This window comes from Meles meles, chromosome 11 (genome assembly GCF_922984935.1).
Source record: "Meles meles chromosome 11, mMelMel3.1 paternal haplotype, whole genome shotgun sequence".
In the NCBI taxonomy this organism is placed as follows: Eukaryota; Metazoa; Chordata; class Mammalia; order Carnivora; family Mustelidae; genus Meles; species Meles meles.
In genome coordinates this window covers 5,683,732-5,710,600 of record NC_060076.1, presented here as the reverse complement: position 1 = coordinate 5,710,600, position 26,869 = coordinate 5,683,732, and the positions used below count along the sequence as shown (strand labels likewise).

The 26,869-nt window shown below is 59.1% G+C and overlaps 1 protein-coding gene across 1 annotated transcript in view; it reads left to right on the top strand.

The window, feature by feature from the left end:
• NCS1 (neuronal calcium sensor 1) overlaps window positions 1–26,869 on the top strand; it is a 51,254-nt gene that overhangs the window by 10,185 nt on the left and 14,200 nt on the right. Inside the window, exons 2-4 of the mRNA XM_046023500.1 lie at window positions 13,680–13,704; window positions 24,588–24,726; window positions 26,110–26,188. Coding sequence (XP_045879456.1) covers window positions 13,680–13,704; window positions 24,588–24,726; window positions 26,110–26,188 — 243 coding nt within the window. The remainder of the gene's footprint in view (window positions 1–13,679; window positions 13,705–24,587; window positions 24,727–26,109; window positions 26,189–26,869) is intronic.

The following is a 26,869-nucleotide window of genomic DNA, read 5'->3' as shown; positions in this document are numbered from 1 at the left end:
TCAGATCCCCCTTTCTCCACCTCCCAGGCCTGGGGCCACTTCCCACCCTGACATCTCTGCTTTGTCTTCTGTGGAACTGGAGAGGGGACGGTGCCGGGAGAGATGGCTCGTCTGTGGTGCTTTGTCAGGCACTCCTGCTCGGAAGCAGCCAGGCCTGGTGCGAAGCCCGGCTCCTCTCCTGAGCTCCGGGAACTTGACCAAGTTCTTTCCCCCTAGCCTCCTTACTTCACCCCATCCAGACAGGGCATTCCACAATGCTGCAGGAGGCTACCGGGTCCGAGGTGCATCTGGGAGGGCTTCCCGGAAGAGGTGATAATCTACCTACCTACCGGCCTACCGAGATTGTGGCCGGAATGAGTGTGAAAATATTGGCCAGAGGGACTGGCGGGTCCCAAGCTCCTGCATCTCTCCTTTGAGGCCCCGTGGCCTCCTGCAGGCTGGCTGCCAGGTCGAATGAGAGTCCGTGCCCTGGGCGAGGGGCAGCTCAGAGGTGCTCTTCACTTGATCCCCCTGCTCCTACCAGCATCTCGGTGCCCTCTCTGAGGGAAATGCCCAGGGACTGGCCAGTGGCCTCCCCAGACTGGGCGGCGAGGACATGTTCAGCTTGTCCCCTTCTCATTCAGCTGTGAGCACCCTGAGGACAGACTCATCTCATTGTGGGGGTCACCGCTGTTCCCCTGGCTCACAGACCAGAGCCTGGCACGTAGCTGTTGGAACAAACGAGCAGTACAGAAAGGAAGAAACTAACAAGAGAGCAGAGCTTCTTATCCGGCTCCGGTCTGCGCTTTCTATTCCCGTCTGTCCCCCTCCTACCTCCTGGGCCCGGCCTGGGGGGCCTGCCCTGTCTGGGGGGCACAGTCCTGAGAAGTCAGGCACAGGGAGGCTGGATGCCGGCAAGGAAGGGCCTGGGCCCTTCCCACCTCCCCGGAGTCTGGGGACACGAGGAGGGGTCCAGCCAACCAGCGTGGCCCCTCCTCCCAGGCCCCCCTCCCCGCCGCTCCTGTCTCTTTGTCGGAACCAAGAGATTCCTGTTCAAAGGCAGGAGATGGGCTATTTTTGGCACTGTGGGGGAAAAAGCGAATGCTTCCCTTCTGTTCTAAAGTATATGGTGTGTGCGCTGGGCAGGCAAGGCGCTCGACAGGGCTCAAAGCCCGTGCTGCCGGGGCTTCTGCCCACCTTCCCCTCCTCACCGCCCCGGCCCCCAGAGTCCGGCCCCCCGTCCGGGGCTCAGCAGCCCACATGGCCCCAGTGGGTGATTATTATTTCCAGACTGCCTGTGATGAGGCCCTTGTTGGGCCTGAGCAGAACATGATCTTAATTCAAACTAATAGCAGCCCTCGAAATACAGGAGAGGAGCCTGCTCGCCGCTCTTCCCTTGGTGCGTGTTTCCTCGGCCCAGGCCCTGCGGAGCTGGGGGTGGTTGTGAGAAGGAGGCCCAGCCGGCTGGGGGAGAAGGGCTGGAGACCCCGGGGGCCCGTGTGGGGTGACTTCAGCCAAGGGTATCCCCGGGCCACCTTGCCACTCTTGACTTCGAGATGCGGAGAGTCTTTGTGGAACCGCTGCCTCATGCCAGGTCCTGTGAGTGCCAGGATTTCTGGATGGATGGATTTCTGGCCTTCCTGGCATTTGCAGTTTGGTGGGGAGATGGATAGGAGGCTAGGATAAGCATCAAGACAGGGCATTCCACAATGCTGCAGGAGGCTACTGGGTCCGAGGTGCGTCCGGGAGGGCTTCCCGGAAGAGGTGATGTTTCGGTTGAAACCTGAGGGTAGGGTTGCCAGCCATAATAAACAGTTAGTCATTATCGATCTGAAATCCAGATTTAAACGGGCATCCTGTATCCTTATGTGCTAAATTTGATGACCGTACCTGGAGCTGAGAAGGCACAAAGAGGTTTTGGGGGGGTAATTTATGGGGGATGCTGAAAGTGTTTTCAGCAGGAGCAGCATGTTCCAGGTCTGGAGGCATCTAGGAGCTGCAACTCTTGAGGACCTAGGGAAGGTGCACTGGCTGGAATGGAGAGGAGACACCTGGTAAGGAGGAGGAATAGTAAATTAGCCCCGGGGAGGGGCTGTCGCTCAGTAGGATGGGGTCCCACCGGAGGGAGCCCTGCTGGAGGCCAGTTTTGGGAACCAGGTGAGCCATGTGAAGCCTCACGGACCCTAGGGGAGATGGGTGTCCACTTTGACCAAAGGAGGCCCCAGCAAGGGGTCACAGCCTCCATCTGGCCTCCGGTGGGTTCTGGCAGGGCTGACCGGTGTGCGGCTGTGCCTCTCTGTGACGTGTTACTGCTTGGAGCCCCAGGGCTGGGGTCCTCTGGTGCCCAGGACCAGGATAAGGACCAGGACAGATCACTCCCATGCAGAAGCCAGATCGGAGTCACCCTCTGTTCTTGGTTCTTAAAGGGCCAGAGCCCGCAGTGCTGCTGGCCTCCCAGGGTGCCTCGGGCTCCGCAACCCCCTAGGGACACTGTGGGGAGCTGGGCCACCCTCGAGGGGCTCAGGTGCAGACGTCACTGCCTGCCGCTGGCTGGTCACTCTCAGCGAGGGCCTTGCCACATGTCGGGGAGGGGACACTCCACAGGAAGGGAAGGGAGGAGTGCTGGCGGTGGAGGTGGGGCGGGGTCCTGCTGACCCTGTGCCTGCCCAGTTTCCATGCCCAGGGCTGTCCCCTTGGTCCCTGTATCCCTGCCACTGTTTCCTCCAGCACTGCCCCCCCCAGTCCGGGGGAAGTTTCCTTGCTCTGGGACTTGTGACCTTATTAAGGGCTGAGACTGAGCTGGCTCCTGCCTGAGCTGGGATGGAGACCAGCCCAGCATGTCCCCACCTGCTCCCAGGTCTGGGGATGAGGCAAGGAAGTGGGGGGATGTTGGGGTAGGCAGATGCCACATGCCCCAGGAGAGGGCTGCTCGCACCCCTCCCCCATCCAAGGCACCCGTGTTAGTGGCTCCGGTCATCTTGTCTCTGGGTGCTGTGACTCCTTTATTAGCAATAGTAGCAGTTGCTAACCTTTTGGAGCCTTCACTGTGCCTCATCTGCCCAGACCATGTCCCGCTTCTTCAGGCCAGTCCTTTGTCCCAGAGAGCTGTGGCTTCTCGTGGTCCCCTGAGCTCACCACACTGTGGGTCATCTCTCCCTTCCTCTTCGCCTGCTGAGGCCTACCCATCCTTTCGGCATCAGTCCCTGTGCCCTTTTCCCTGGGGAGCAGCGCTCACCCCCTGACTGGGTCAGGATCTCACTTCACACACGTAGTTAGACGGCGGGGCTGTCGTATGCTTGGGTCCATCTCTCCTGCTCATCGGAGACTCGGAGCACAAGGACCTGTGTCTGGGTCAGTGTTGTGTCCCCGGAGCCCAGCTCAGGGCCTGGCCCATAGGCTGCTCAGTGATTATTGGGCGAATGAAGGGGTATTTGTCCGTCCCTCCATCCTTCTTTTCTCCCTTCCCTTCCCTTTTAATTAATTAATTAATTAATTAATTGGTTATTTTTGAGGGGGGGAAGGTGGGAAGGAGAGAGAGAGAAAAGGAGTGCCTAAGAGTACAGCCTCAGGACAAGCCCATTCATTAGCCAGGAGGCATAACCTTGAGTTCTAGAAAGGAAAAGCAGGCGAGTCTACTTCCCCACCCCGAACCAGCAGGACACACACCTGCATTCTCCAAGCACAGATACGCATTGAGCCCCTACTGCATACCGGAGGTTGTTTCGTGGCTGTGACTTAGGCAGACACAGATCCCGCCCCATGGAGCCCCGGCCACCGAGGAAAGACCAAATTAGAGAACCCAGGCAGGCAGAAAGATGAGAGCAGAACCTCTCCTCCTGCTGTCCAGGCTTTCCTCTGCGTATGCAGCCCGGGTCGATTTTATCCTCAGTCTCCTGATGAGGAGACTGGGCCTCAGAGAGGTGAACTGACTTGTCCAGTGTCCCACAGCTGGAACGTGGGAGGGCTGGGGTTGGAACCTGGGAGGGTCCCTTGGTCTGGGCCACTGGGCCAACGCAAGTTGTTAATCGATGAGCAGATACTGAGAACATTTGCTTCCCAGCCCCAGTGGCCCTTTGCCGGGGAGTCAGGGAAGCCAAAGATTCGGTGCCTCTTGGAGGGCCCCAGGTGACGCCGTTCAGGAGGCAGGAGGGAAGGTAACTCCCAGAATGCATTTGTGTGATGTCAAAAGTGCTGTCCTTCGCCGGCAAGTTCTGGACTCACACGGACCCTGGTTCTGGTCCCAGCCTCAGTGCAGGCTGACGTTGGTTCTTGGGCAAGTGGCTTCACCTCTAGAAGCCTCCGTCTCCTGATCTGTAGCAGGAGGGATGCAAAGTCCTTGTCCCACAGTGTCGCTCGGTCTCTGAGTGAGATTAACGCATGCCCAGTGCTTAGCGCAGGTGGGCACGCAGTCAATGCTAAGTAAACACAGACTTTTTTGTCCCTGGAAGCTGCAAGACAGAGTACATCTTTCTGCACTTTTAAAAATTTTAGGGGGGAAAGTTATTTAACCTATTTAGGAATTAAAATCAATGCATCTTATAACTTTATTTTTAGGGTAAAATAAATGCGTATAAATGACGGAGCAGAATGCAAAACTCCGGGGAATATTTGAGCTGGAACATACGATTTGAACTACACCTCGTTTCTCGTGGTTTCCTAAGACCACCGTGAGGAGTGTGGGCAGGGGCTGAGCTAGAGGGCACCAGCCGGAGGGGAGCTTGGGGTGAGATGGGTGGGTGCCCCTGCTCTTGGGGACGCCAGCCCTCCACCTTAGAGGCTCTGGGGAGGGCACCTTTAGGGAGCCCCTGGGCTCCTCCAGCATGTGGCCCTGCTCCAGGGACCAAGCGCTTTCTCCTCCCCATGAGCCAGTGGGAGTGAACATTCTTACCCCATTTGTCAGATGAGAAAACTGAGACACGAGCGGAAAGACACACGTCTGGCAGATCTATTTTTATTTATTTTTTATTTTTTTTATTTTTTTTTAAGATTTTATTTATTTATTTGACAGAGAGAGATCACAAGTAGACAGAGAGGCAGGCAGAGAGAGAGAGAGGGAGGGAAGCAGGCTCCCTGCTGAGCAGAGAGCCCAACGCGGGACCCGATCCCAGGACCCCGAGATCATGACCCGAGCGGAAGGCAGTGGCTTAACCCACTGAGCCACCCAGGCGCCCCACGTCTGGCAGATCTAAATGTGGGAGGGTCTCGTCGTCCAGGAGAAAGAAAGGTGGAGCCTGGAGCCTTGTGCCTGGTTCTCGGAGCGCGGACCAGCAAGGGGCACTTTTGATGGGCAGGAGCCGCTGCTCCCTGCTGGACCAGGGACCTCACAGCCCAGGCACCCAGGGCCTGGCCCACTGCAGGTGCTCAGCGAGGGCTTGCCATGGCCTGCGGGGCTCGGCGGTGGCCCCTTCCCTGGGGATGGCCATCTCCAGGCTAAAGCCTTCTTGAGGATGGGCTTCAGAGTTGGAAAGAGCTGGGTGCCCACCTCCAGCCCTCCACCACTGACCGAGACCTTGGAAAAGTGCCTTTCCCTCTGGGAAGACTCAGTTTCTTCCAACAGCTGGGGGGGGGGGGTGTGTGGCAGGGACACCCCCCCCCCCCCCCCGCCAGCTGTCAGCACAGGGTTTGAAGCAACCCAAGAGTACAGCCAACAGCGCCGGTGCTGTTCTAGGGCTCAGGAGGGTCTTGAGGGGTCAAGAAGGAGCAGGGGCATCTGACTTGGGATCTGAGCAGGCCGGAGCAGCTCTCACGGCTTGGTCCCCTTGAGGGCTTGGCTCCTGCCTGTGCCCGAGGACATTTCCCATCATCACCCCGCTTCCCCCCAGCAGGCTGCGTCTTCTCCAGCTGCCGCAGGGCAGTGAGACCCCCGACATCTGATTCTAATACTGTGGCTGTCATCGTGATAGTCTGAGTCCCCATGTCACTCGTCACATACTGGGCTCAGCGCTCTAGGCCTGCATCCTTTGGTTGGCTCCAACAGCAGGTCCATGAGAGGGAGGGGAGCTCAAGGCTCAGAGAGGGGCGAACATAACCTGAGGTCACACAGCAGAGCTAGGTAGCCGGTGGGCCTGTCCCCACAAAGGCCTGAGGTGGGAGAGAGGCCGGCTTCGAGGGCTGCAGGCCGGTCAGCCCGAGTCGGTCCCTGGAGCAGAGGGGCGAGGGGTGGGCAGCTGGCCTAGCTCTGGCCGGAGCCATGACCCCTGGGGCTCTGGGAGGCTTTACAAAATGCTGTGCGCAGAGGGCTCTGCACAGGGCTAGCCTCGCGGCGGCTCGCAGATCCGGTCCAGGCGTGTCTGCAGATGGCAGCCCGATGCCCGCGTTGTCCCCGCAGCTGAGCTCGCACGGAAGGTTCGGGGTCCGGCATGAGCACAGCAGTCGAGGCCCTGCCCCGTGTGTCCCCGCGGACTGCTGTGGGTCCAGCTGGCGCGGGTGGAGAAAGCACGGAGAGGAGGCTGGGTTAACCACCGGTGGGGGGGGGGGAGGGGCCCAGAGGAGAGGGCTGGGGGCGTGGGGGAGGGCGGGGGGGGGGGCCAGGGCCCTGGGGAGCTCACTCCTTCTAGGTCAGCCAGAGGGGCTTCCGCAGCACCCCGCTCAGCCTGGAGCGCCCTGGAATTCCGGGCGGGAAGCCAGCTGCCTTTCTGATGAGCTCAGGCTGGCTCCCTCCAGCTGGGCGTTTATGGAAGACAGGAGAGGGGCGGGCGGGGGGCTTGCTCTCTCCCCACCCTAGAGGAGGCCCAGAGCGAGAGTCAGCTCCTGTGCCTGTTCTCTGGTTGTATCTGATCTCCGAGGCGGCTGTCCCCAAGGGTTCCTTCTCGCCGAGGAGCCCGCTACCCCCTGCCACCCTATTCCGGGCTCTTAGCATCTTAGCACAACACCCGGCTCTGGTTTTCTGGCCCAGGGCCCGTGCCCACTCTCCTGTTTCCACGCTGCCCCTGGTGGGTGTCCGTGGCCTGTTGCTTCTTGGCCACAGGGCCCACGGGGGGGGGGGGTCCATGACCATCAGGAGAGCTGCCTGCAGGTCACTTCCTGGGGTGTGGGAGCTGGGGGCTGGAGCTCTCCAGAGTCTATGGAGAGCTGTATGGCCAAGGAGGGCCCCCTAGGCCCCTGTCCCCACGGGAACCAGCATATACACGGGTCTGTTGGGTAATGGTCTGGGGTTCGGGACGCGTGTGGCCCTTGGAGGATGGGAGAGAGTGGGTGTCTGCTCACCCAGCCCTTAGCACTGTAGGTAACATCTGCCGTGTGCGGGGCGGGGGGGGGGGGTCCGTGTCCTCTTTCATAGATGGGAGAAGGGACAGGTCACGTGGCAGGGGCATAGCCGACCCCGGGAATCCAGGTCCCAGAAGCCTGCCCTGCTGCGCCACCTTCCCTATAGGGAACTGCCTGCCCCTTTTGGAGGTGGGGGGTGGGGTGGCCTGTCCCCAGGGTGGAGGGATGGCCCGGCAGCAGCTTCCCTCCCTTCCCTGAGCTGCGCCCCGGGGAGGAACGTGCCAAATTAGGGATGGTGGCAGCGGCCCGTTGGCGGGGGGGGGATCAGGTGAGGGACACCCGGCTGGCTCTGGAATGGGGGGGGCTGTTCCTGTGTTTTCTGCCTCGTAGAGCAGGGAGAGGGGTGTCCCCAGGAAGGGGAGGTTCAGTCTGAGGTAGGGAATCCCTTTGGGCCACGTGGAGCGTGAGGGGCTCCTGGACCACCGTGAGGAGTGTGGGCAGGGGCTGGGCTAGAGGGCGCCAGCCGGAGGGGAGCTTGGGGTGAGGTGGGTGGGTGCCTATGCTGACCCCCGTCCCCGACTGCCGTGTGAGAAAGGGACTCAGGGGACCCCAGTATTTGGAGGTTGAGCAAAGGAGAGGCCCGGGGCCTGGCGAGGCGCTGTGTGAGGGGTGCCGAGCTCTAGAAGCTCTCTCTGCGCTTCTGAGCACTTCTTCGTCCCAGCGGTCAAAGGTGTCACCACTAACGGAAGTGTCAGATTTAGTGACAAGGGGTCGCTGGGGGTGGGCCCGAAGGTCCCACTTTCTCTCTTTGTGTCCATCAAACCAGAGGCGCTCTTGCTGCAGCGGGGTGCTGGGAGGCCTGGGCAACACAGGCACTCGGCCCAGCCTCTGTCCCTGGAGACCGAGACGGGGCCTGGACTGGCGGGAAGGAGCGGGGTGGGCCTGCCATCCCCCGCTTTCTGTTCCCGCCGTGTTTGAGCTGAGCTGCAAGCAGGAGAGAGGTATTTTGCTTTAGAGAAATCAAAATCAGACTCAACATTTATCCTGGGCTCCAGGGACCAGCTCTCTCGCGTTCGTTCCTGGCAGACGAGAGCTGTACATGAGGGCGGAGGCCCAGGAAGCAGCCTCGGGAGCGGGAGCACTGTTCCTGCTATTCCTGCGGGGGGGGGGGGGGCGGCAAGGAGAGGGGCTCAGCAGGCACCCCCACCACAGGGGGTGAAGGCCTGGTTGCAGTGAGCCAGCTGGGGAGCCAGCCACACCGGGCTGGGCCCCCTCCCCGCTCCCCGCCTCCCCTGCCTCTCAGGGAGGTTTGTGGGAGGGAAGCGGAGGGGATGCCTGGCCCCTTTCCTCCTGGCTCTGTCCCTGCTCTAAGACAGGGAATTTTCTAGCTCCCTCTCAAGAAGCCCTCGCCATGGCTCTGTCTGGTGGGAGTTTATACCCCATCCTTCCATGAGAAGTCAGGCTCAGAGAGGTTAAGTAACTTATTCAGAGTAACACAGCCTACACAAGGCTGAGACGGGATGCGGACCCAGAGCCTCCCTCTGCCTCAGCCATGCGGTTTTAAATACTGGTTTCCTAATGAGCCTGGGTCCCCCTGGCCTGTAGGCAAGAGGGGGCTGGAGGAAGACAGCTCGTTTTTAAAGTTGGCCAAAGCCAATGGCAGTTGTTAAAGTAAACATGTGTGAGAAGCCCAGTAGGATGTGTCCCCAGTGCAGCCAAGTGGCGTGGTGACGAGGGGGAATGGAGGAGGGTTTATTCTCTGCCCCCCATGTGCAGGACACGGGGCCGGGTGCCCAGGTGATGCTGGGCCATGCCAGGAGAAGAGCCTTGGCCTCTGGGTACTTAGCGTCCAATTGGGAGGAGGAGAAAAAGTGCCACTGTTGCGCGCCTGCTGGCTGCCCGACATCGTGACGTGCTTTCCGTACCCTTCTCCCCTCTAAGGCAGACGCTGTCATCTGTCTCCTTTCCAGATGTGTAAACCGAGGCTCCGAGGTGTGGAGTCATTGCTCAGGGCCCTTGCCTGAGTCAGGCAAGAGCCCTGGCCTGGGGTGCTGGCTGGGCTGACCACAGAGCCCCTTCCACGGACCAGTCCATTGCCTTCCCTCTTGCTGAGCTGGCCCTGCCGGGCAGCACCTGGTCCCCCCCTCTGCTGTGCGTCGATGGGAAGACAGACCAAGTGGGAAACAGTGATTCCCACACATCGGGGGGCTTCAGTGGGGGGGCTGTGATGGGGCAGGAGGGCTCTGCAGAGAAGGGACATCTCAGTGGGGACCAGAAAGGGGCATAGGAATTACCCAGGAGAAGGAGGTGAGGACGTATGTCCTGGGCAGAGGATCAGCAGGTGCAGAGGTCAGGAGGCGGGGGGATGGCTAGTGAGGGGCTTGGAGCGGGCAGTGCTGGGCTGTGGTAGCCGTGAGGACAGCCTTTTGTTGTCCTGAGCCCTGAGCCTTGAGCTTGGACCCGCCTGGTGCAAGTGCGGTGTGGGTGGACGCCTGTTTAATTTCACACTTGGATGGAGGCCCCGGGGAGGAGCTGGGAAGCCTGAGCTTGGGAATGTCGCTCTGGTATCCAGGGGGAGTGTGGAGGGACCCCGTGACGTCCCCCACCCCTCCCCTCCCTCCTTCCCTCCCCGTGCCTGTGGTGGTCAGAGCTGTAGGACCCCCGGCCCTTCTGGTGCTGGGGTGGGGTGGGGGCACACCCAGGTTATGGGCTGATGAGGACAAACTTGTCCCTGCAGCCTTCAATTTTGAAAGCAGGAGCAGCATCGAGATGACAGTGCGGGAACACCTGTATGTCCTTCATCCGGGTTCACCCGCGGCCAGCGTTTTGCCGGGGCTGGCTGCTTCTCTTTCTAAATGTGTGTGTGTGTGTGTGTGTGTGTGTGTGTGTGTGTATGTGTGCATTTCTGAACTTCCCGCACGAAGCCGCTGGCATCCTGACCCTCACCCCTAAATACTGCCGGGCTCATCTCTGATGAAGAGGGGCATTCTCCCACACCACCTCCGTGCCGTTCCTTCCCCTAAGAAAATCAGCGGCGTCATCGGGGCATGCAGTTGTGCCCCTGGTGCAGCTTCCTCCACGGTCCGAATCATGTTTTCCGCGGCCCGTCTTTAATGCCAGATCGAGGACCCAATGCAGGCTTTGTGGGTTGCGCTTGATGGCCTTGTCCCTCTTTCCAGAATGATCCCTGCCTCGTTTTACCTTTCATGGCACTGACTCAAGTGTCCTGGCCAGTTGCCTTGTAGAGTGTCCCGCCTTCTGGATTTGTCTGGTTCTGTCCCCGTGATTAGACTCAGTTGAATATTTCTGGCAGGAGGACTCTGTGGATGCCTTGTCCTCCCATGGCATCAGATGGGGAGGGGGGGCACACGATGTCGGGATGTTTCACTGTTGGAGAGGCCGGCTTTGATCAAGGACCGTCGTCTTCATAGTTGTGTTTCTGTCGTGTGTTCGAGAAGATACGAGCAGCACATATCGTTGGTGATTTTATGGCTGTTGGTGCTTAGACTGAATCTAGATCAGGCAAGTCAGTGAAATAAATGAGTTGATACAAAGAAATATCCCGAGTGAACCATTGGACAGGGGGTGAGGGAAGAATCGAGAAGGTAGCATGGGGATGGCTGAGCTCCTGGAAACCCAGAGAGAATGGTAAGAATGCGGGTCCTGGCATTGGACAGACCTGGGCAATGACCTCCTGCCTGCCTCCTTCTGGCCATGGCCTTGGGTCCCTTCCTCAGGTCTGTGGCTCGGCCGCCTCACTGGACCGTCTGGTTTACACTGGTCACCTCCAGGTTCCTGACCCTGGTGGAGGAGCTTCGTGTGGGTGGCTGGGTCCCCGGAGGGCTGCCTGATTCCCGCCCCACCCAGGACCCTCCGTGGCTCCAGGCAGGGAGGCAGTGATGACCTGCTGGCCCTGGCATGGTGCCAGGAGACACCTGATGGCTTCAGCTGTTTCCTGAAGGTTAATTAGCTCCTCAAAGCATCAGTAGGTCCATTGCCCCCCACCCTAGCTCCCTTCCCCCCCCGGGGCTTGGTTGCCTGCTGATTGGTGCTGGGGACCATTCCAGTGGGGGAGGGGCAGTCAACGGTGTCCCCTCCCCGCATGCAGCTGTTCCATCCTGGGGACTTGGGGGGGAACTTCTGAGCTGGGGGATTCCAGGGGAGCCTTCTCTGGCCCCGTGAGGCCAGAGGTCAGCCGTGGATCTGTCCTCCAAACTCTTACCACCCAGCTCGTGCGCTTTCTGTCACGTGATGCCAAGGTCACCCAAGGTCATGCAGAGGCACCCAGTTGGGTGTCCATCCCGGGCTCCAAAGGCAGTCCTGGCCCTGCCATTTCCTGGCAAGGTGACCTTGGGTTACTGCAAGCAAGTGGACTTGTCTGAACCTCAATCTAGTTGGGAAAATGGGACCGTCACCAACCTGCAGGACTCTTTTTCTTTTTAAGATTTTATTTATTTATTTGTTTGAGGGAGAGAAAAGCAGGGCACCAGACACAGGGCTGGATCCCAGGACCCTGGGATCATGACCTGAGCACAAGGCAGCCTCTTCATCGACTGAGCCCCGAGGCGCCCCTAACTGTGGATTCTCATGCAGAAGAGCACCAAGCCATTGTCGGTTTCACGAGAGCCCGTTTCACAGATGAGGGAACTGAGGCTCAGAGAGGGGAAGTAATTTGCCCGAGGACACACAAGCTAGTAAGCTGCGGAGTTGGGTTTGAATCCAGCCAGCCTAGTCTGGCTCTGCAGCCTGTGCCCGGAAGCTCCTGCCAGTGCCGTGATGGGGGTCCTGTGTCTCTCCAGGTCTGGGCTTTGAGCATCACCCCTGCCCCTGCAGCCCTTCACTGCCAGGCGTGGGTGGCTCGAGCCCAGGGCAGCTCAGCCTGCGTTAAATCAAGGTCACCTTCCCTCTCCACCCCCACGCCTGACCCCTTCCCACCTTCTACCCTCTGCCAAAACTCTCTGGGAAAATTGCGTTCTTTATACCAGGTCTGTCTGATCCAGGAAACCAGCGCCTCCCACCGGAGCCGTGCCCTCTGTTTACCAGTTGCCTACTCGAGAACTAGCCTCTTCCTCCGCCTGGGATCTGGGCTGTGCAAGGAGGAACCTGGCCGGGGGGCCTCCAGCTGGCCGCAGGGGTCTGCCCACCAGGTTCCAGGCTGTGGATCAGGTGGCCGAGCCACACACGGAGTGCAGACCGTTGTCCTCTCACTTCGTGTCCTGGCCCCCTTCGTGCCTCAGTTTCCCCCTTTGGAGCCAGGGTGGAGGTATGCTGTCTTCTCTTGGAGCTGTTGTCAGGGCAGCTGAGCCAAAGCACAGGGGCCTGCCCTGGCACGGAGCCAGTGGGCACTTGGTATCTGGCAGTTGGGACTGGCTTCCATTGAGTGGGTTTTTGGAAAGTAGCCTTCTCGAGTCGTCGGGCGCAGCAATTCAGGGATAGCCCGTGGGACCTCCCTTCCCATTTCCCTAGGAAGAGGTTGCCATTCCGTTCTGCAGCTGACTCCCCTGGGAAGAGATTGCAGGTCCGTTGTGCAGCTGACCCCCACCCAGCACCCACCTTCCCGTCCATCCGTTCACCCGTACCTGCATTCCTTCCTTCTGCAAACCTGCACGGAGCACGTTGGCCGGCCAGGGGCTCAGGAGCGTTCACACCCACTTCACACCTGTTCTGATCGAATTCCCAGCACAGCTCCTGTGGCGGGTCCTAAGACTCCTGCTTTACAAATGGGGAAACTGAGGCACTCTCCCGAGGTCACCCCCACAGAGAGTGAGTGTGGCCCAGGAGGTGGTTACCTGTTCTCATTCTGTGATCCTAGAGAGAACCCTGCTTTGGTTCCAACCTGAGCCAATTTAGTACTTTCCAGAAAAAAAAGGGGGGGGGATTTTGTTTGTTTGTTTCACGGTTCAATAAGGAATGACTATTTGGATTTGGCTGGATGTTCGACCACATAATGTGGCTTGTCCCAGGTTTTGGTTCATGGCTCTGTTCTCGTCTTGCCTGTAAAAAACCTGGAACTGACCGCCGGAGGGCCAGGCCGAGGAGAGGAGGGGACTGGGCACAGCCAGGGTCCAGGGGGGCTGCTTAGCCTTTCTGCCCTGGCCCGCCACACGTAGGCAGGCCCCCGGGTGCCTTCTCCGACAGTGCTTTCCCGGGGCTGAGAGATGGGGGACAGCATATCTCAAACACTGGCCTGGGTGTGATGCTCTTTCCTGCGCCCCCCCAGCCCCCAGGACGGCAGGGAGAGCCAACCCCGCATGTAAGAGGCTGTTCTCGTCAGTCCTTCTAGAAGCTCAGTCGGTCTCAGGAGGGATAGGCCCTTGCTGTCCCCTGCCGGGGTGGCTGGACACACAGCTCCTGACTGGGACAGATCATCTGGGGGACATGGGTGGGTAGACCAAAGGGGCGGTCTGGGGAGGGCAGGAAGGAGGTTCCCCGGGTCTGTCTGTCCCCTAAGACACCTCCCAGAGCTGAAAGGCTGCTTCTGTTTTCTCTTGCAGTTACCGAGAAGGAAGTCCAGCAGTGGTGAGTAGCTCTTTTCCCCCAAACTATCGGCGGGGACGCCTGGGCGGCTGTCGGCTTGGGCCGATGGGACGGCAGTGTAGCTGCCCAGGGGAGGGCCATGGGGAGGGACTTTGCAGCGTGGCTGCTGTACCAGCCAGACCGGGCAGGCTTCGCTTAGATTCTTTTGTCCCCAGGGGGCTGGTGTAGGGCCAGTTGAACTGGGGTGGCCGGGGGTGTTGGGGGCTCCTTGCCTTGTGTGTCATCTCTGGGGACCACCAGGCCCTGCTCACCAAAGAGAGGGGTTGGGACCAGAAACAAGTCGGGAGATTCGGTTCCAGGCCTGGCTTTGTCACTGAGTCAGCAGCGGCCTTGAGAAGTCTCTTCCCATTTCTGGGTTTCGGTCACCTTTTCTATAAAGTGATTGGTGAGACTGGGCCAAGGATGGCAAACAGGTTTTCTCTTGGATGCCAGCTCTCACCAGTCTGTAGAGGCTGCCCAGAGTGCCAGGTTAAGAAGGATTCTGAGGCTGTATGTCACGGAGTGGAGGGAAAGTACAGCAGGGAGGGGTTGACGTGGGCTGGGATGGGTGAGTGGTGCCTGCCTGGGCTGGGGGAGAGGGGAGCGGCATGCTGATTGTCCCCTGGTCCCCTGCGCAATGTGGCAGAATGTGGAGCTGGCAGGGGAGGCTCGCGTGAAGGGAGACCTGAGGTCGAGGGGGTGCGGAGGGGAGGAGACAAGCCTGGAAAACTTCCAGGCAAGCTGGGTGGGTGAGAAATGGATCTAGAATCCTGACCAGGCCTCAAGTGATTCTCCGAGCCTCAGTTTCCCCGTGCGTATGATGGGAACGGTGATGTACTGGGAAGACATTCCCTGTGAGGGTCATAGCACCATGCCCAAGAGATGCCAGCCACGGTTGGTGGTCTTCTGTGTGCCGTTCAGATGGGGAACTGAGGCCTGGAGAGGGCCCCCCGTCACAGCCAGGGCGTGGCAGGCCTGCAAGGATCCGTGCCGTGAGACTCTGGGGCAGCTCCGGGGGTGGGATGTGCAGGGCCAGGCTCCCCTAGAGGCCACTCCGTACAACTCCCGGCCCCTGAGTCCAGGCTGTGGAGGGCAGGAGCTGTGGCCGCCCTGCCCAACTCTGCTGACCCCGTGTTGGACATCTAGCCCGGTGGCCAGAACCCAGATGGTGAGCCAGTTCCTCCTGCAGAGTTGGGGGGGGTGGGAGCAGGGAGGAGCGCCTGTGGGGCGAGCAGCAGCTGCCACCTTTTCCTCCCCTACATCGGAGGACCAACATGTGGGTCTGATCTGCCTCTGACCTCATTTTCACTTCTCCGCTTCCCCAGGTGAGCGTTCCAGAAACGTTCGTACTCTAGGTCTTTATCCCCAGGGCTCTGCCTTCCAGAACTCCCCTTCCTTCCTTCCTGGGCCTTGGTCTGCTCATATCTCCCCTCCAGAACTCCCCACCCTTCTTTCCAACCTTCCTAGGCCAGCTGAGATTGTCTCCCGAGACTCACCTGCATGTCACCTCCTCTAGGAAGCCTTCCGGGATTCCCCATCTGTACATAATCCCCCTCCTTCCCACCTGACAGCCAGAGGAGTCATTGTTTAACAAAAACCTGACAGTGTCTGGCTTCTGCTTAAAACCTTCCTTCGGCCTGGTTGTGTGGGGCTGAGGATGGGTGTGGTCTGACCCTGTTGACCCTGCTGGTCTCACCACCATCTCCTTCTGCCCCCTGGCCTGCCTGAATCCGCTGTCTGTTCCTGAACTCACCTCGCCTCCTGGGCCTTCCTGACCTTGGCCTGGCCTCTCCCCCTCCTGGGGACACCCCTCCGCCTCTTTGCTTGGCTCCTATCTCCCTACCTTCAGGGCTTTATCCCTGAGACCCCCTGGGCCCTCAGGTTAGCTTAGGGGACCCACCACAGCTGCAGACACAGCTGGCCACAGTTACTCATCTGCGAGCCTCCCTGCCTCCTTTCCTGGCCCTGCGGGCGGGCCCTGTACTGTTGGCCCCCGAGCCCCCAGAGCCCGGCCACGGCAGGTGCTCAGCTCCTAGGAAGCGCGCCCCGTGCTTCACGTACATTGCTGTTGACCCCCGGCCAACAGGGCTGTGATCTGTCCTGGAGAGCTGGCGGATGCTTTCCCAGGGCTGCTGTGCGCTTAGCGAGCTCTCAGACGTGGCCTCATTCAGTTCCTCCCTGCTGTCACCCAGAGGAGTGTCCCAACACGGCATTTAGCCCCTGGGCCCTGCCTTGCTCACACCTGTGCTTCCTCCAGGGGAAGGCAGAGCAGAGTGGCCAGACGGGCTTCGGAACCAGGGCGCCGGGCTTGGGGACCTACACCCCAGGTCCTGCGTGACCAGTCTGGAGCAAGTTACTGGACTTGTCGGTACCTTGGTTTTCCCATCTGGAAAGTTAATCTTTATAGGAATGTTGCAAAGAACAAATGATCTAATTCACATAAACCATCTGGAGCACAGCCTAGTTATACTCTCTCTGCTGGCGATGTTAATAATGACCCCAGTATCGTGGTCAGTACGAGCCATGGAGCAGTCCTCCAAGTCCCCTTCTCATTATGACAATGGGGAAACTGAGGCCCAGACAGGTGGAGTGACTTTGGTTCCTTTGCCAAGCTGCTATTTCAGCTACGACCTGGACAAGGACTTGGCTTGGAGGGGAATTCGAGGAACAGGGAAGAGCAAGCGGCAGGTGCAATGGGAATGGACTTGGTGTGTTCAAGGAACAGCAGGGAGGCGGTAGAGGCTGGCCCCTGGAGAGCCGTCAGTGGAGGCTGCTGTAACAGAGCCGGGGCCCTAGGCCTTGTGACACCCAGCCCTTGCCGTAGGGTGACTCTCTCTGAAGAGCTTATAAAGACAAGAACTGATTTTTCTTTTTTCTTTTTTTTTTTTTAAAGAATTTATTTATTTATTTGACAGACAGAGATCACAAGTAGGCAGAGAGGCAGGCACAGAGAGAGAGGAGGAAGCAGGCTCCCTGCTGAGCAGAGAGTCCGATGCGGGGCTTGATCCCAGCACCCTGGGATCATGACCTGAGCTGAAGGCAGAGGCTTTAACCCACTGAGCCACCCAGGCGCCCCAAGAACTGATCTTTCTTTGCCAGGAAGTTCTGTGGGCCTCAAGTACATGTCCTTTGGTTCATTTTGGTGATGCCTTCAAGCCTAGGAGACAGCTGACTCAGTGTTTTCCACTGGCCTTCCTGGGTCAGCCCCCGACCCACCTCACTGTGGTGTTCTAGAATCCCGTAGTGCAAAGCTAGCCCAGGGATACTTAAACAGGGACATGCATACCTACACTCTCTCCGCCGGTGCCCACAGCAGACATTGGTAATGGATCACGGATTATAGCACTCGATCACTTTCCTCCAGGGCTCTGGGCAGCCAGTACCATTGTTGCTGGCAAACAAAATGAGCCCTTCTGTTCTCCCTCAATTGGCCTGAACCTCACTCGTTCACTAGCACTGTAGGAGGCCCGCCGTCCACTCTGTCTTTTGCGCAAGAAGCAGGTAAGATGAGCACCCGCATCCCAAGTGCCCTGGGCCGTTCTCAGAGGACACTTTGCCACCACAGCCCCCAGCCAGCCCCTTCACATCCCAGACAGCTCTTGGGGCACCCAACAGCTGGGACGGTGCGGACGCCAGCCCTCCCTGGGAAAACGTGGGCTTCCCAGGATCGCTCACCTCTCCTTCTCCCATGGCCTCACTGGGCAGCCCCCCCCACACTTGCTGACCCTCACCCACACCACGCTCATTTCTACCTCTGAACCCCCCATCCTTGCTGTTCCCTCTGCACCCAGGTCTTGGCATCGCCAGCCCAGGGTCCTCTCTTCGGAGAGGCGTGCCCTGACCACCCAGTCTCTGTTTCTGCAGCATGCTCTAGGATCCCCTTATTTTGTGTAGACTCTCAGTAGCCACGATGCAGCAGGGAACCAAGGCCCAGGGCTTTTTCCTTTTTTTTTTTTTTTTAAGATTTTATTTATTTATTTATTTGACAGACAGAGATCACAATTCGTCAGAGAGGCAGGCAGAGAGAGAGGAGGAAGCAGGCTCCCTGCCGAGCAGAGAGCCAGCCCAATGCAGGGCTCGATCCCAGGACCCCGGGATCATGACCTGAGCCAAAGGCAGAGGCTTTAACCCACGGAGCCACCCTGGCGCCCTCCTTTTTTTCTTTTTGAGATTTTCTTTTTAAGTTATCTCTGCACCCAGCTTGGGGCTCAAACTCACAGCCTCAAGATTAAGAGCCCCGTGTTCCTCTGGCTGAGCCCAAGGCCCAGGGCTCTTACATGATTCTATGAGCGGTCGTGGGCCGCCCAGGGAGCAGAAGCAAAGCCGGGAGTTGCACTCGGGCTTCGGTGCTGGTCGGGCTCAGGTCCTCGGGAGAGCCCAGGCCCCAGGTTGTCAGGAGCACAGGACAGGCTGCAGCCGTGGGGTGCCCAGGCCAGCCGCATCAGGGCTCGGTCCACACCGGGCTCCTGCTGGGGGCCCCTCAGGGTCATCTCAGGAGTTCCTTGCCCTGCGCTGCTGTGCGGTTCTCTGTATTTGCAGGGAGTGGGCTGGAGGCTGAGCGGTCAGGCTAGTGTCGGGGTCCACAGCCAGCCTGGGTCTTTGCCCCTTGTTCTTGACCATCTCTGTTCCCATGCTGAGCCCGGCTTGTGGCCGTGGAAGGTGAGGACCCGCAGTGTGGGCTAGGAAGCTACGGCAGGTCCCAGGCCCTTGCGGATGGTTGTGAAATTGCCATCACTCGGAGGACAGAGAGACAGCAGACAGAGGACCACGGGGGCTGGAGGGGGCGGGGAGGGCAGGAAGGAAGAGGCTTCCTCCTCATGGGTGTGCGTGGGATCCTCCTCCAGGATCTGTACAGCGAGGGGAGCGGCACGGGAGGGGGTTGTTTGCAGAGATAATGGGAGAAGAATCTGTCAGGTGCACCCCCGAGGCAGCTGGGCCCACGCTGGGGGGGGGGGTGGCGGGTGGCGGGTGGTGGGTATACCGCTCCCATGTATCCATCTGTCCCTCACCCTTCCCGCTGCAGAAGGCCGTTTTACCCTGGGCCTGGCGGGAGAGGGGCCTGCAGGGAGCTGCGGCCTGGCCTCGAGCTGGCTCCCGTGCGGCGGGGTTTCCTGGGAACTGAGACCACGGAATCCCAGAAAATCCCAGCAGGCTGGGGCCTTTGGGCCTTGCTTGGGGTCCTCCGAGAACGGGAAGCAGAGCTGGAGTCGGACCCCCGTGTCGCGGCGAGGATTCGTCCATTCACTCTCCATTCAGTTGTCTGCTCAGAAAGTCTTTACTGAGCACCTGCTAGGTGCCAGGCCAGTGCAGGGGGGCTGGGGGCAGGTGGCTCTGAGGGAGACAGGTGCCTGGAGTCCCCTGGGGGAGGGGACACAGGCACAGCCCAGGCTGGCGCGGTAGGGAAGCCCCTTCCGGAAGTGGCATTCAGCCTTTGCTGCTTTATGAAACGACAGGTTTCTTTTCTCCTTTCGCTTTCAAGGACGCGTAAGAGTGCACTGGTCAGGTCTGCGACTTTCTCTTCTTATCCCCACCCTGTCTCGAACGGCCGGCCCCCCAAATAGCCATCCCCGTCAAACGCCCGTGCTTAGGTGGCCAGACGGCGTGTGCCCGGTGTGCTCAGACGCTGTGCCTATTTCCCGGGCTTGGCCATGTTGCTTTCTGTCCAATTCCCAGACCCGCTTCTGGCCCCCAGGGAGCCAAGACCCCTATTTTCGAACGAGATTTCAAGGCTGGCGACAGGTACCAAGATAACTGATTGAACAGAATGTCATCTTCTTGCCTCAATAAAAAGATGACTTAAAAAAATAGCTTCCACGAGTCCTAGTAACTAAGGACGGTTTACAAAAGAGAAGGCAAATCTAGGGAGAGTCGTGATTGTAGTTTGGTTTGGTTTTTCAAAGGTTTCATGTTCTGCAGCAGCCTTTTTAAAAGTAGCTCGTTTTTCAGTGGGTGACGGTTGATTGTGTTCGCGGTTCATGGATCTATGTGGATATAAGCAACTGTTATTATGTAGGATTTGTATTCTATATTGCATGCTGTGTTACACCAAACTGTGTCTGTGTTTGGTATTTTTATACCTGATCTAGAATATTCTGTAATGATTTTAATTACTTTTTAAAAATGTGGTGAAATACACATCACGTGAAATTTACTATCCTAACCGTTAAGGCTGTGTTATGGGAGTGGCCTCTGCACAGGGTTGAGTGAGTAGACGGAATGGGGGCTTCAGGGGTCTTGGTATACTGGAGCCTGCTCCTTGGGGCACCTGGCAGGACAGGGCGACCAGGCGGGGGGTCTGTTGTGTCCGTGTCCGTGACATCTCGGGCTCTGCTTTGTGGGAGAGGTTGGCGCTGGAGCTTGGCGTCCCGGCAGATGTCCAGGACATCCTTTGCCGTCTACCACACTGTTGCCGTTTGCTGGAGCTCACCCAGGGCCTGGGGGGCAGGTGGTGTGTTGGTTCCCACTTCATGGATCGGTAAACTGAGGCTCAGGAAGAGGAAGTCACACACAGATCCAAGGTGGTCCTGGGATCGAGCCAGGTCTGATGGGGAAGCCCGAGCCCTTCCTTTTCAGTTCTTTAAACTCTAAAAAAAATGAAACTTCTTTTATATTATGGAATTTGTGCACGTTCAGTGCATTGAGCTAGTAATAATAAACAAAATAAAAAGATCCTTCCCTGCCTCCTTTCCACCGCACATGACACTTGACTTGCAGGGACTGTTGGTCCCAGAGCGTGACTCTTGTCTGCAGTGGTGAGGGGGCGTGTCTCTAAGGGAAACATAGAAGCTGAGAATGAAAAGGTGGGTGGGAGTCAGCAGGGTAGGGAGGGGAAGTGAGGGCTGAACAGAAGGGGTGCTGAGTGATGGCCCCGAGACAGGGCAAGACGTAACCTTCCCCAGCCTCAGTTTCCCCGTCTGTAAAATGGGCATAATCGTCCTTGCCGCCTGGGCTCAGTGGGACCATGGGGTGAAATTAGGCTTGGAAGGCATGTAGCCATTTGCCTGGCTCTTAGTAGGTCAGTAGCTGTCACTCAGGAGCACAAAAGACTCAGGTACCAGACCCTCTCCAGCTCATGGGGTTCCCAGAGGACGTCTAGTTCAGTGGTTTTCAGCTGGAGTGGTTCTGCTCCCGTGGGATATTTGGCTCCTGTCTGGAGACACCTTTGTCCCAACTTGGGGGCAGGCACTATGGATGGCTAGCGGATGGAGGCCAGGGCCACAGGACAGCCCACCCCCCCAAGAATCTTCCAGCCCCAAATGTCAGAGGTGCTGGGGTGGGGAAACCTGCCTCTGGAGCTGGTCAGAGTCACTTATTTTAGCAGCAGGGAAACCGAGGGGCATTGCAGGGAAGGGGTCCCTCGAGGTCCCTCTCCCAGCGAGACAGGACGGGGCCAGGCTTGGCGTAGGTTTCCTGTCGGCTGCGTGTCTGAAGGAGAGCAGAAGGGACCTGGGCTTATTGGAACCTGAGGCCTGGCCCTGGGTGGGGGATGGAGTCACGTCACTCAGTCGTCCGGGGGACAGAAGTCCTGGACATGCGCTTCATCATGAGGCTGCAGCCCCTCCCCCCCACCCCGGTGCCCTGCAGGCAGTGGGGAGGGGGCATGTGTCCCACCGCTGGAGGGTAGGCGGCGCCTCAGGACTGGACCCTTTTGTGAAGTCCCAGCCCAGAGCTGTGACAAGTCACAGGGTGAATTAGGAGTCGGGGTAACCAGGGTGTCTGGGACAGCAACCCCATCTCTGCTCCGGCGATGCAGGGTGCCCCCGCCTTCCAATGATGAACGACGGGGTGGCACAGTGGTTGGGGGGCACGTGCTTTGTGTTTCCACCGGCTGGAGGAGGGGTGGGTGAAGCGGGAACCTGGGAGGCAGCAGACCCGGGTCTGAGCCCTGATCCTGCTGCTAACGATCTATGCAACCTTGAGCCGGTCTGTCGCCCTCTCTGAGACCCCCAGTTCCCTGTCGCAGACGGTGGAGGGACATCCGTGGTTCTCTAGCCATCTGAAGGAAGCTCTCAGGTTCTGGGCAGGGTCCTCGGGGCTCAGGGAGACACCAGATGCCTGGGCTCGCCCTCCCTCTGTCCCTGCCTGGCAGTCTGTATGCCCATTCTGCCATCCGTCCATCCATCCATCTCCTTGGACAGACATTTACTGAACCCCCATCGTACACCAGGGCCTGTGCTGGGCCTGGGGCACTGCTGCGTCAGGGAGATTACAGTCGGACCAGCCTGGAGACCAACAGGACACGGTGTGCTGGGGTCTCTGGGGGCTGAGGGAGCAGAGGAGCCTGCGAGGCCCTAGGGGTTGCGTGTGGAAGGGGGAGGGATCCGGCAGGAGGAGGCGGGGCCATCGGGCAGCCTCTAATTGGCATCTCCCCCTGCAGGTGGGCTTCCGGGGGCCCCACCGTGACAGCCTCTGCAGGGGGAACCGGACAGGCCCCCCAAAGGCTCCCCACTGAGTCTGGCCTCCTGCGCCCCCGCCTGTCCCCAGTTACCCCCGCAGGACCTCCGCTGCAGGCTCAGGCAGCTGCTCCCCCCGCTGAGGGCTCCTGCGGCTGAGCTAACCGCCTTCCCAGCCAAGAGCCCACCCCCCTGGGGAGCCATCCGCAGGGACCCTCGGGGGAGGCTTTTGTCTTCTCTTTATTGTTTTTAACAGTCTCTGCAGATCATTTAAGTAACATATATATTGTGGGGAAATGAGAAGCTGGTGGGGGAGGCCCCCCATTCAGGCATCCATCGGGATCTGGGGACATTGGAGCCTGCCCCCACATGACCCCCAAGTCCTGGTACCAGGCACTTCTGCTCCTCCTGCCCAGGGACCTGTCTTGGCCAGGGAGCCTGGGCTCATGGACCAGATCTTGTCCTTGAAATGCTCCTTCTCCCTGGCTCTGTGTGTGTGTGTGTGTGTGTGTGTGTGTGTGTGTGCGCGCGCGCGCCTGCGCACGTCCTGCCTGGCTATGAAGCTTGGACTGAGAGCCCCCCACTGGGAAGGAGAATTTAGGGGAGGGAACTACACGGGCTTGGGTCCCATCCTGGTTCTAGTGGTGGGAAGGGCGCCCGACCTCTTGCTTCGTTGGCGAACCCCGGCATCAGGGAACCCACCTCGCAGGGCAGAGGAGACTCACGAGGAACAGCCGTGAAGACTGAGCTTGGCATCCGGGGCTTGGGGACTTTTGCCAAAGGTCCAGGCGGAGGGTGAGATGGGGGCAGCCATGGGTTACAGTACCGGGACCTGGCCTCCCTGGGCCTCTGCTCCCTCGAGGTGCCCGGGGGAGGGCCGGCTATGGGCACCTACTCTAGCCCACCCCAGGCATGGAGCCCCCCACCGCGTTCCCCTTCCAGCCTCCCCCGTACCCCAGCAACGCTCATGCCCGAGGAGCAGCTGATACATTAGCAAGAATCTTTTCTTTTTTTTCTTTTCAAGATTTTCTTTATTTATTTGACAGAGACAGTGTGCTTACAAGCAGGGAGGGGCAGCAGAGGGAGAGAGAGAAGCAGGCGCTCGGCTGACCAGGGAGCCCGATGCAAGGCTCAAACTCATGACCTGAGCCTGAGGCACACACTTAACCGACTGAGCCACCCAGGCGCCCCTCCTATTTTCTTGTTCACATCTGATCTCTGTTCTGAGGCTGTAGATCCCCGAGTATCCTACGTGTCCCTTTAGGTCCTTACGTGTGAAGTGTCCCCCCGCCCCCGGGGCTCCTTAGATTGTTCCCTGGGGGCAGGAGGACAGCGGGGGCCCGGAATCCCCTCCCTGGACACGAGGGTCTTGGAACAATGCAGCAGGTGAATTTCAGCGACCCTTAGTCTCTGAGCATCTGGTCTCTTCAGTGTCTGCCTTCCACCCAGCTCCAGTCTGGATTGCGAAGATGAGCAAGTCCCCCTTCTGAGCCTCAGCTTCCCCATCCTTCAAATGGGCTTCGCTGCAGACTTGCTCACCGGTTGCGTGGGCGGCCCGGGAGAATGCATTTGCAGGGAAGGGTGCAGAGAGCTAAGGGCTGGGAGCAGATAATGGCTGATCCCTTGCTCCCTTCCCTTTATGCTGGGAAATCTCCTCCTCCAGTTGGGTTGCTAAGCTACACACAGGAGCCGACTCCTGAATTGTTTTACAACAACTCCTCTGAGTTCGTAACACTAAAGATCATGCTGCTGCTGATCTCTTATGCCCAGCCCTGGAGTAAGTATGTTACATGATCACCTCATCTGATCCCAACAGGAGAGCTGTGAGAGCGGGCCCCTTTTATGGATGAGGGGATGGAGGCTCAGAGACGGGAAGGCACTTGCCCAAGGTTGCACAGCCAGCAAGGGGCAAAGCTGGGATTTGGAGTACAAAGCCAGGCCGCTGTCAGTGGGCTCTGTGGCTGCAGGATTCTGGAACAAACCAGGGCACCCTGTGAGCTCGCTGCCCTGCTCCCGTGTCCTTCAGCGCAGATCCCTGGGAACAGAGGTGGGGGAGGGGGTGTGCATATTGTGGGGCGCAGGCATGTGGGAGGAGCCAGCTGCCGGCCCCATATGGCGGCTCTGCCTACTCTGTGGTGTCAGGAGGGGCTCAGCGGAGAAGGTGGGGGAGGCAGGAGTGGTTGGTGTAAGAGCGTTACTTTGGGGAACTGGTTCGGGTGAGTTTTGTTTATCCCCGCCGCGTGGCGGGGGGGGGGGCAGGCTGGGGGGTTCATTCTCATGGTACCTCTTATCCCCCTTGCGCGGATGAGGCTCTGAGAGAAGCAGTCACCTGTCCCAGGTCACCCAGCTGGCCAGAGGCAGAGGACGTGGTGTTTGTACCGCCACGGGGCTCACAGCCTCCTGGGGTGCTGGGCGGGGTGGGGGGGGTGCTGCTGGCAGGCGGGTGACGTCAGCACTTCCCTTCCCCTCTCTCGCCTGGTCTGCTACCTCTAGGTACAAAGGCTTCATCAAGGACTGCCCCAGCGGGCAGCTGGACGCTGCAGGCTTCCAGAAAATCTACAAGCAGTTCTTCCCATTTGGAGATCCTACCAAGTTCGCCACGTTTGTTTTCAACGTGTTTGATGAGAACAAGGTGAGCTGAGCACGGACGGGGCCCGCGCCCGGCCCAGAGCCCCCTCCCTCCTGCAGGTGCCCGCCGCACCTCCACACCCACGCTTTTCTGCCAGCCTTCCCTTCTGGAGAAGGCACGCGCGCGCGCGCACGCAGTGTGCACACGCACACACATGCACACCCGCTGATGCCTGCAAATGCACGTCTGCGTAGGCGCACACGAACGCACACACTTACACCTGCTCCACGGAGACGTCCACGCGCACACACATACGTATACCTTGACCTTTTCCTTACAAGCGCAGAATGCAAATGCCTACAGGGATAATAACCAGATTTAGAATCATCCACACTGACATTCACCGAGCACGGACTGTGTGCGAAGCTTTCTATGTGGACTGTTTACAACCAGCTCCCTGCGGGGTATGTCCTTTGAACACCCCCGTTTTGCAGATGGGGAAACTGAGACTCTGAGCAGCATACAGTTCGGGGGCTCGTTGGCGCCCGGCTGCTTTCGCAGAGCATCGTGTTTTTGAGTCTCATCTTGGGGATCCACTGTCGGGCCCCCACAGTCCTCAGCACCGTGCCCCACGCCTGTATTTTTCCAGGCTTCCTCGTGTTCACGGTGGATTTACTGGAACTTGTTTTCGCATTCTGTCCTGTTGGGTCCTTGGACTTGGATTGTCACAGACACACCCCGGCTTTCTCCCCAGGTGCCTTCGGGCTGACAGTCACACTGCCTGGCCCTGGGAAGAGCTCTGCCCCCCCCCCAGGCCTCAGTTTCCCTATTTGCAAAACGAACAGGTGGGATTAAACAATCTATTTTTTTTTAAAGATTTAATTAATTTATTTATTTGACAGAGCGATCACAAGTAGGCAGAGAGGCAGGCAGAGAGAGAGGAGGAAACAGGCTCCCTGCTGAGCAGAGAGCCTGATGTGGGGCTCCATCCCAGGACCCTGGGATCATGACCTGAGCCGAAAGCAGAGGCTTTAACCCACTGAGCCACCCAGGCGCTCCGGGATTAAACAATCTAGAGCCTTGCCCTCCTCCAAAGTCTCGGAGCCTGTGGCTCTGGGCCAAGGGGAAAGGGAATCTCCAGGCGGCCTTTGCCCAGAGAGGGAGTGTGTGTGTTGGCAGCACCTTCTGGCTCTTTCTCCCATCAGATGAGGAGTTGGGCTCTGCCTTTGGCCTCACTCTTTCTTCTGTTCGTTTTGCCTGGCCCGATCCATCTGTGATCCTACCCCCCACCCTGTCCCTGTCCCCTCTCTCCCACCCTCTCCGCCTGGGTGTCTGTCCTTCGGTTGTGGGTATCTGGTGCCTGCCGTCGCCCATCACACACCCAGGGCCCAGCCTGATGAGAGATCCAGTACTGACCAGGACCACCCTGCCCCTCTCTCCCGTCAGGACGGGCGGATTGAGTTCTCTGAGTTCATCCAGGCGCTGTCGGTGACCTCAAGGGGAACCCTGGACGAGAAGCTTCGGTGTAAGTCCTGTCCCTGGGTTCTGCCAGGCAGCCCCTGGCTGGGCCCAGGCTGTCAGTCCAGGGCTGAGAGATGGCACAGATGTCCTGCTTTTCCGGGTCAGAGGAGCTTCCCTGGGGGTGACCATGGAGGAGGAACACGGCTCACTGAGGCAGGGTGGACAGATGGGGCTGTCAATAGGCGTAGACGAGGACCGCAGGTAGTGTAGCCTTTGTGTTAAAAGACCCGGTTCCGGTGCTGGCGCTGTTTTGATGACCGGTCTCATTCATGCACTTACTCACTCACTCAGCAGAGATCCACGGCCACGGCCACAGCCACAGCCACGGCCACGGCCATAGCCACAGTCCACGCTGGCAAGGAGGCTAGGGAGCCACGAGAGAAACACACAGGCAGACGACCGCTCCTGTGGTTGTCAGTCTAGCCTGGGGACGTGATTTTGAAAAATCCCATAAAACGGCCACCGAGGCAGGAAAGGGAGGGTGAGCAGACAGGAGCGCGACGGACTCTGTGAAGGGTCAGGAGCTGAGCCCCGCAGGGAGAGAGCTGGCGCGCGCGGGGAGGAGGGAGAAGGTGTGTGGAACAGGGGAACAGCCTGTGCGAGGCTCCAGGGCAGAGCGGGCAGGGGCAAAAGGGAGTCTGGAGACAGGGTGGAAAGTGCTGAGCCAGAATCCACCGCTGTCTTG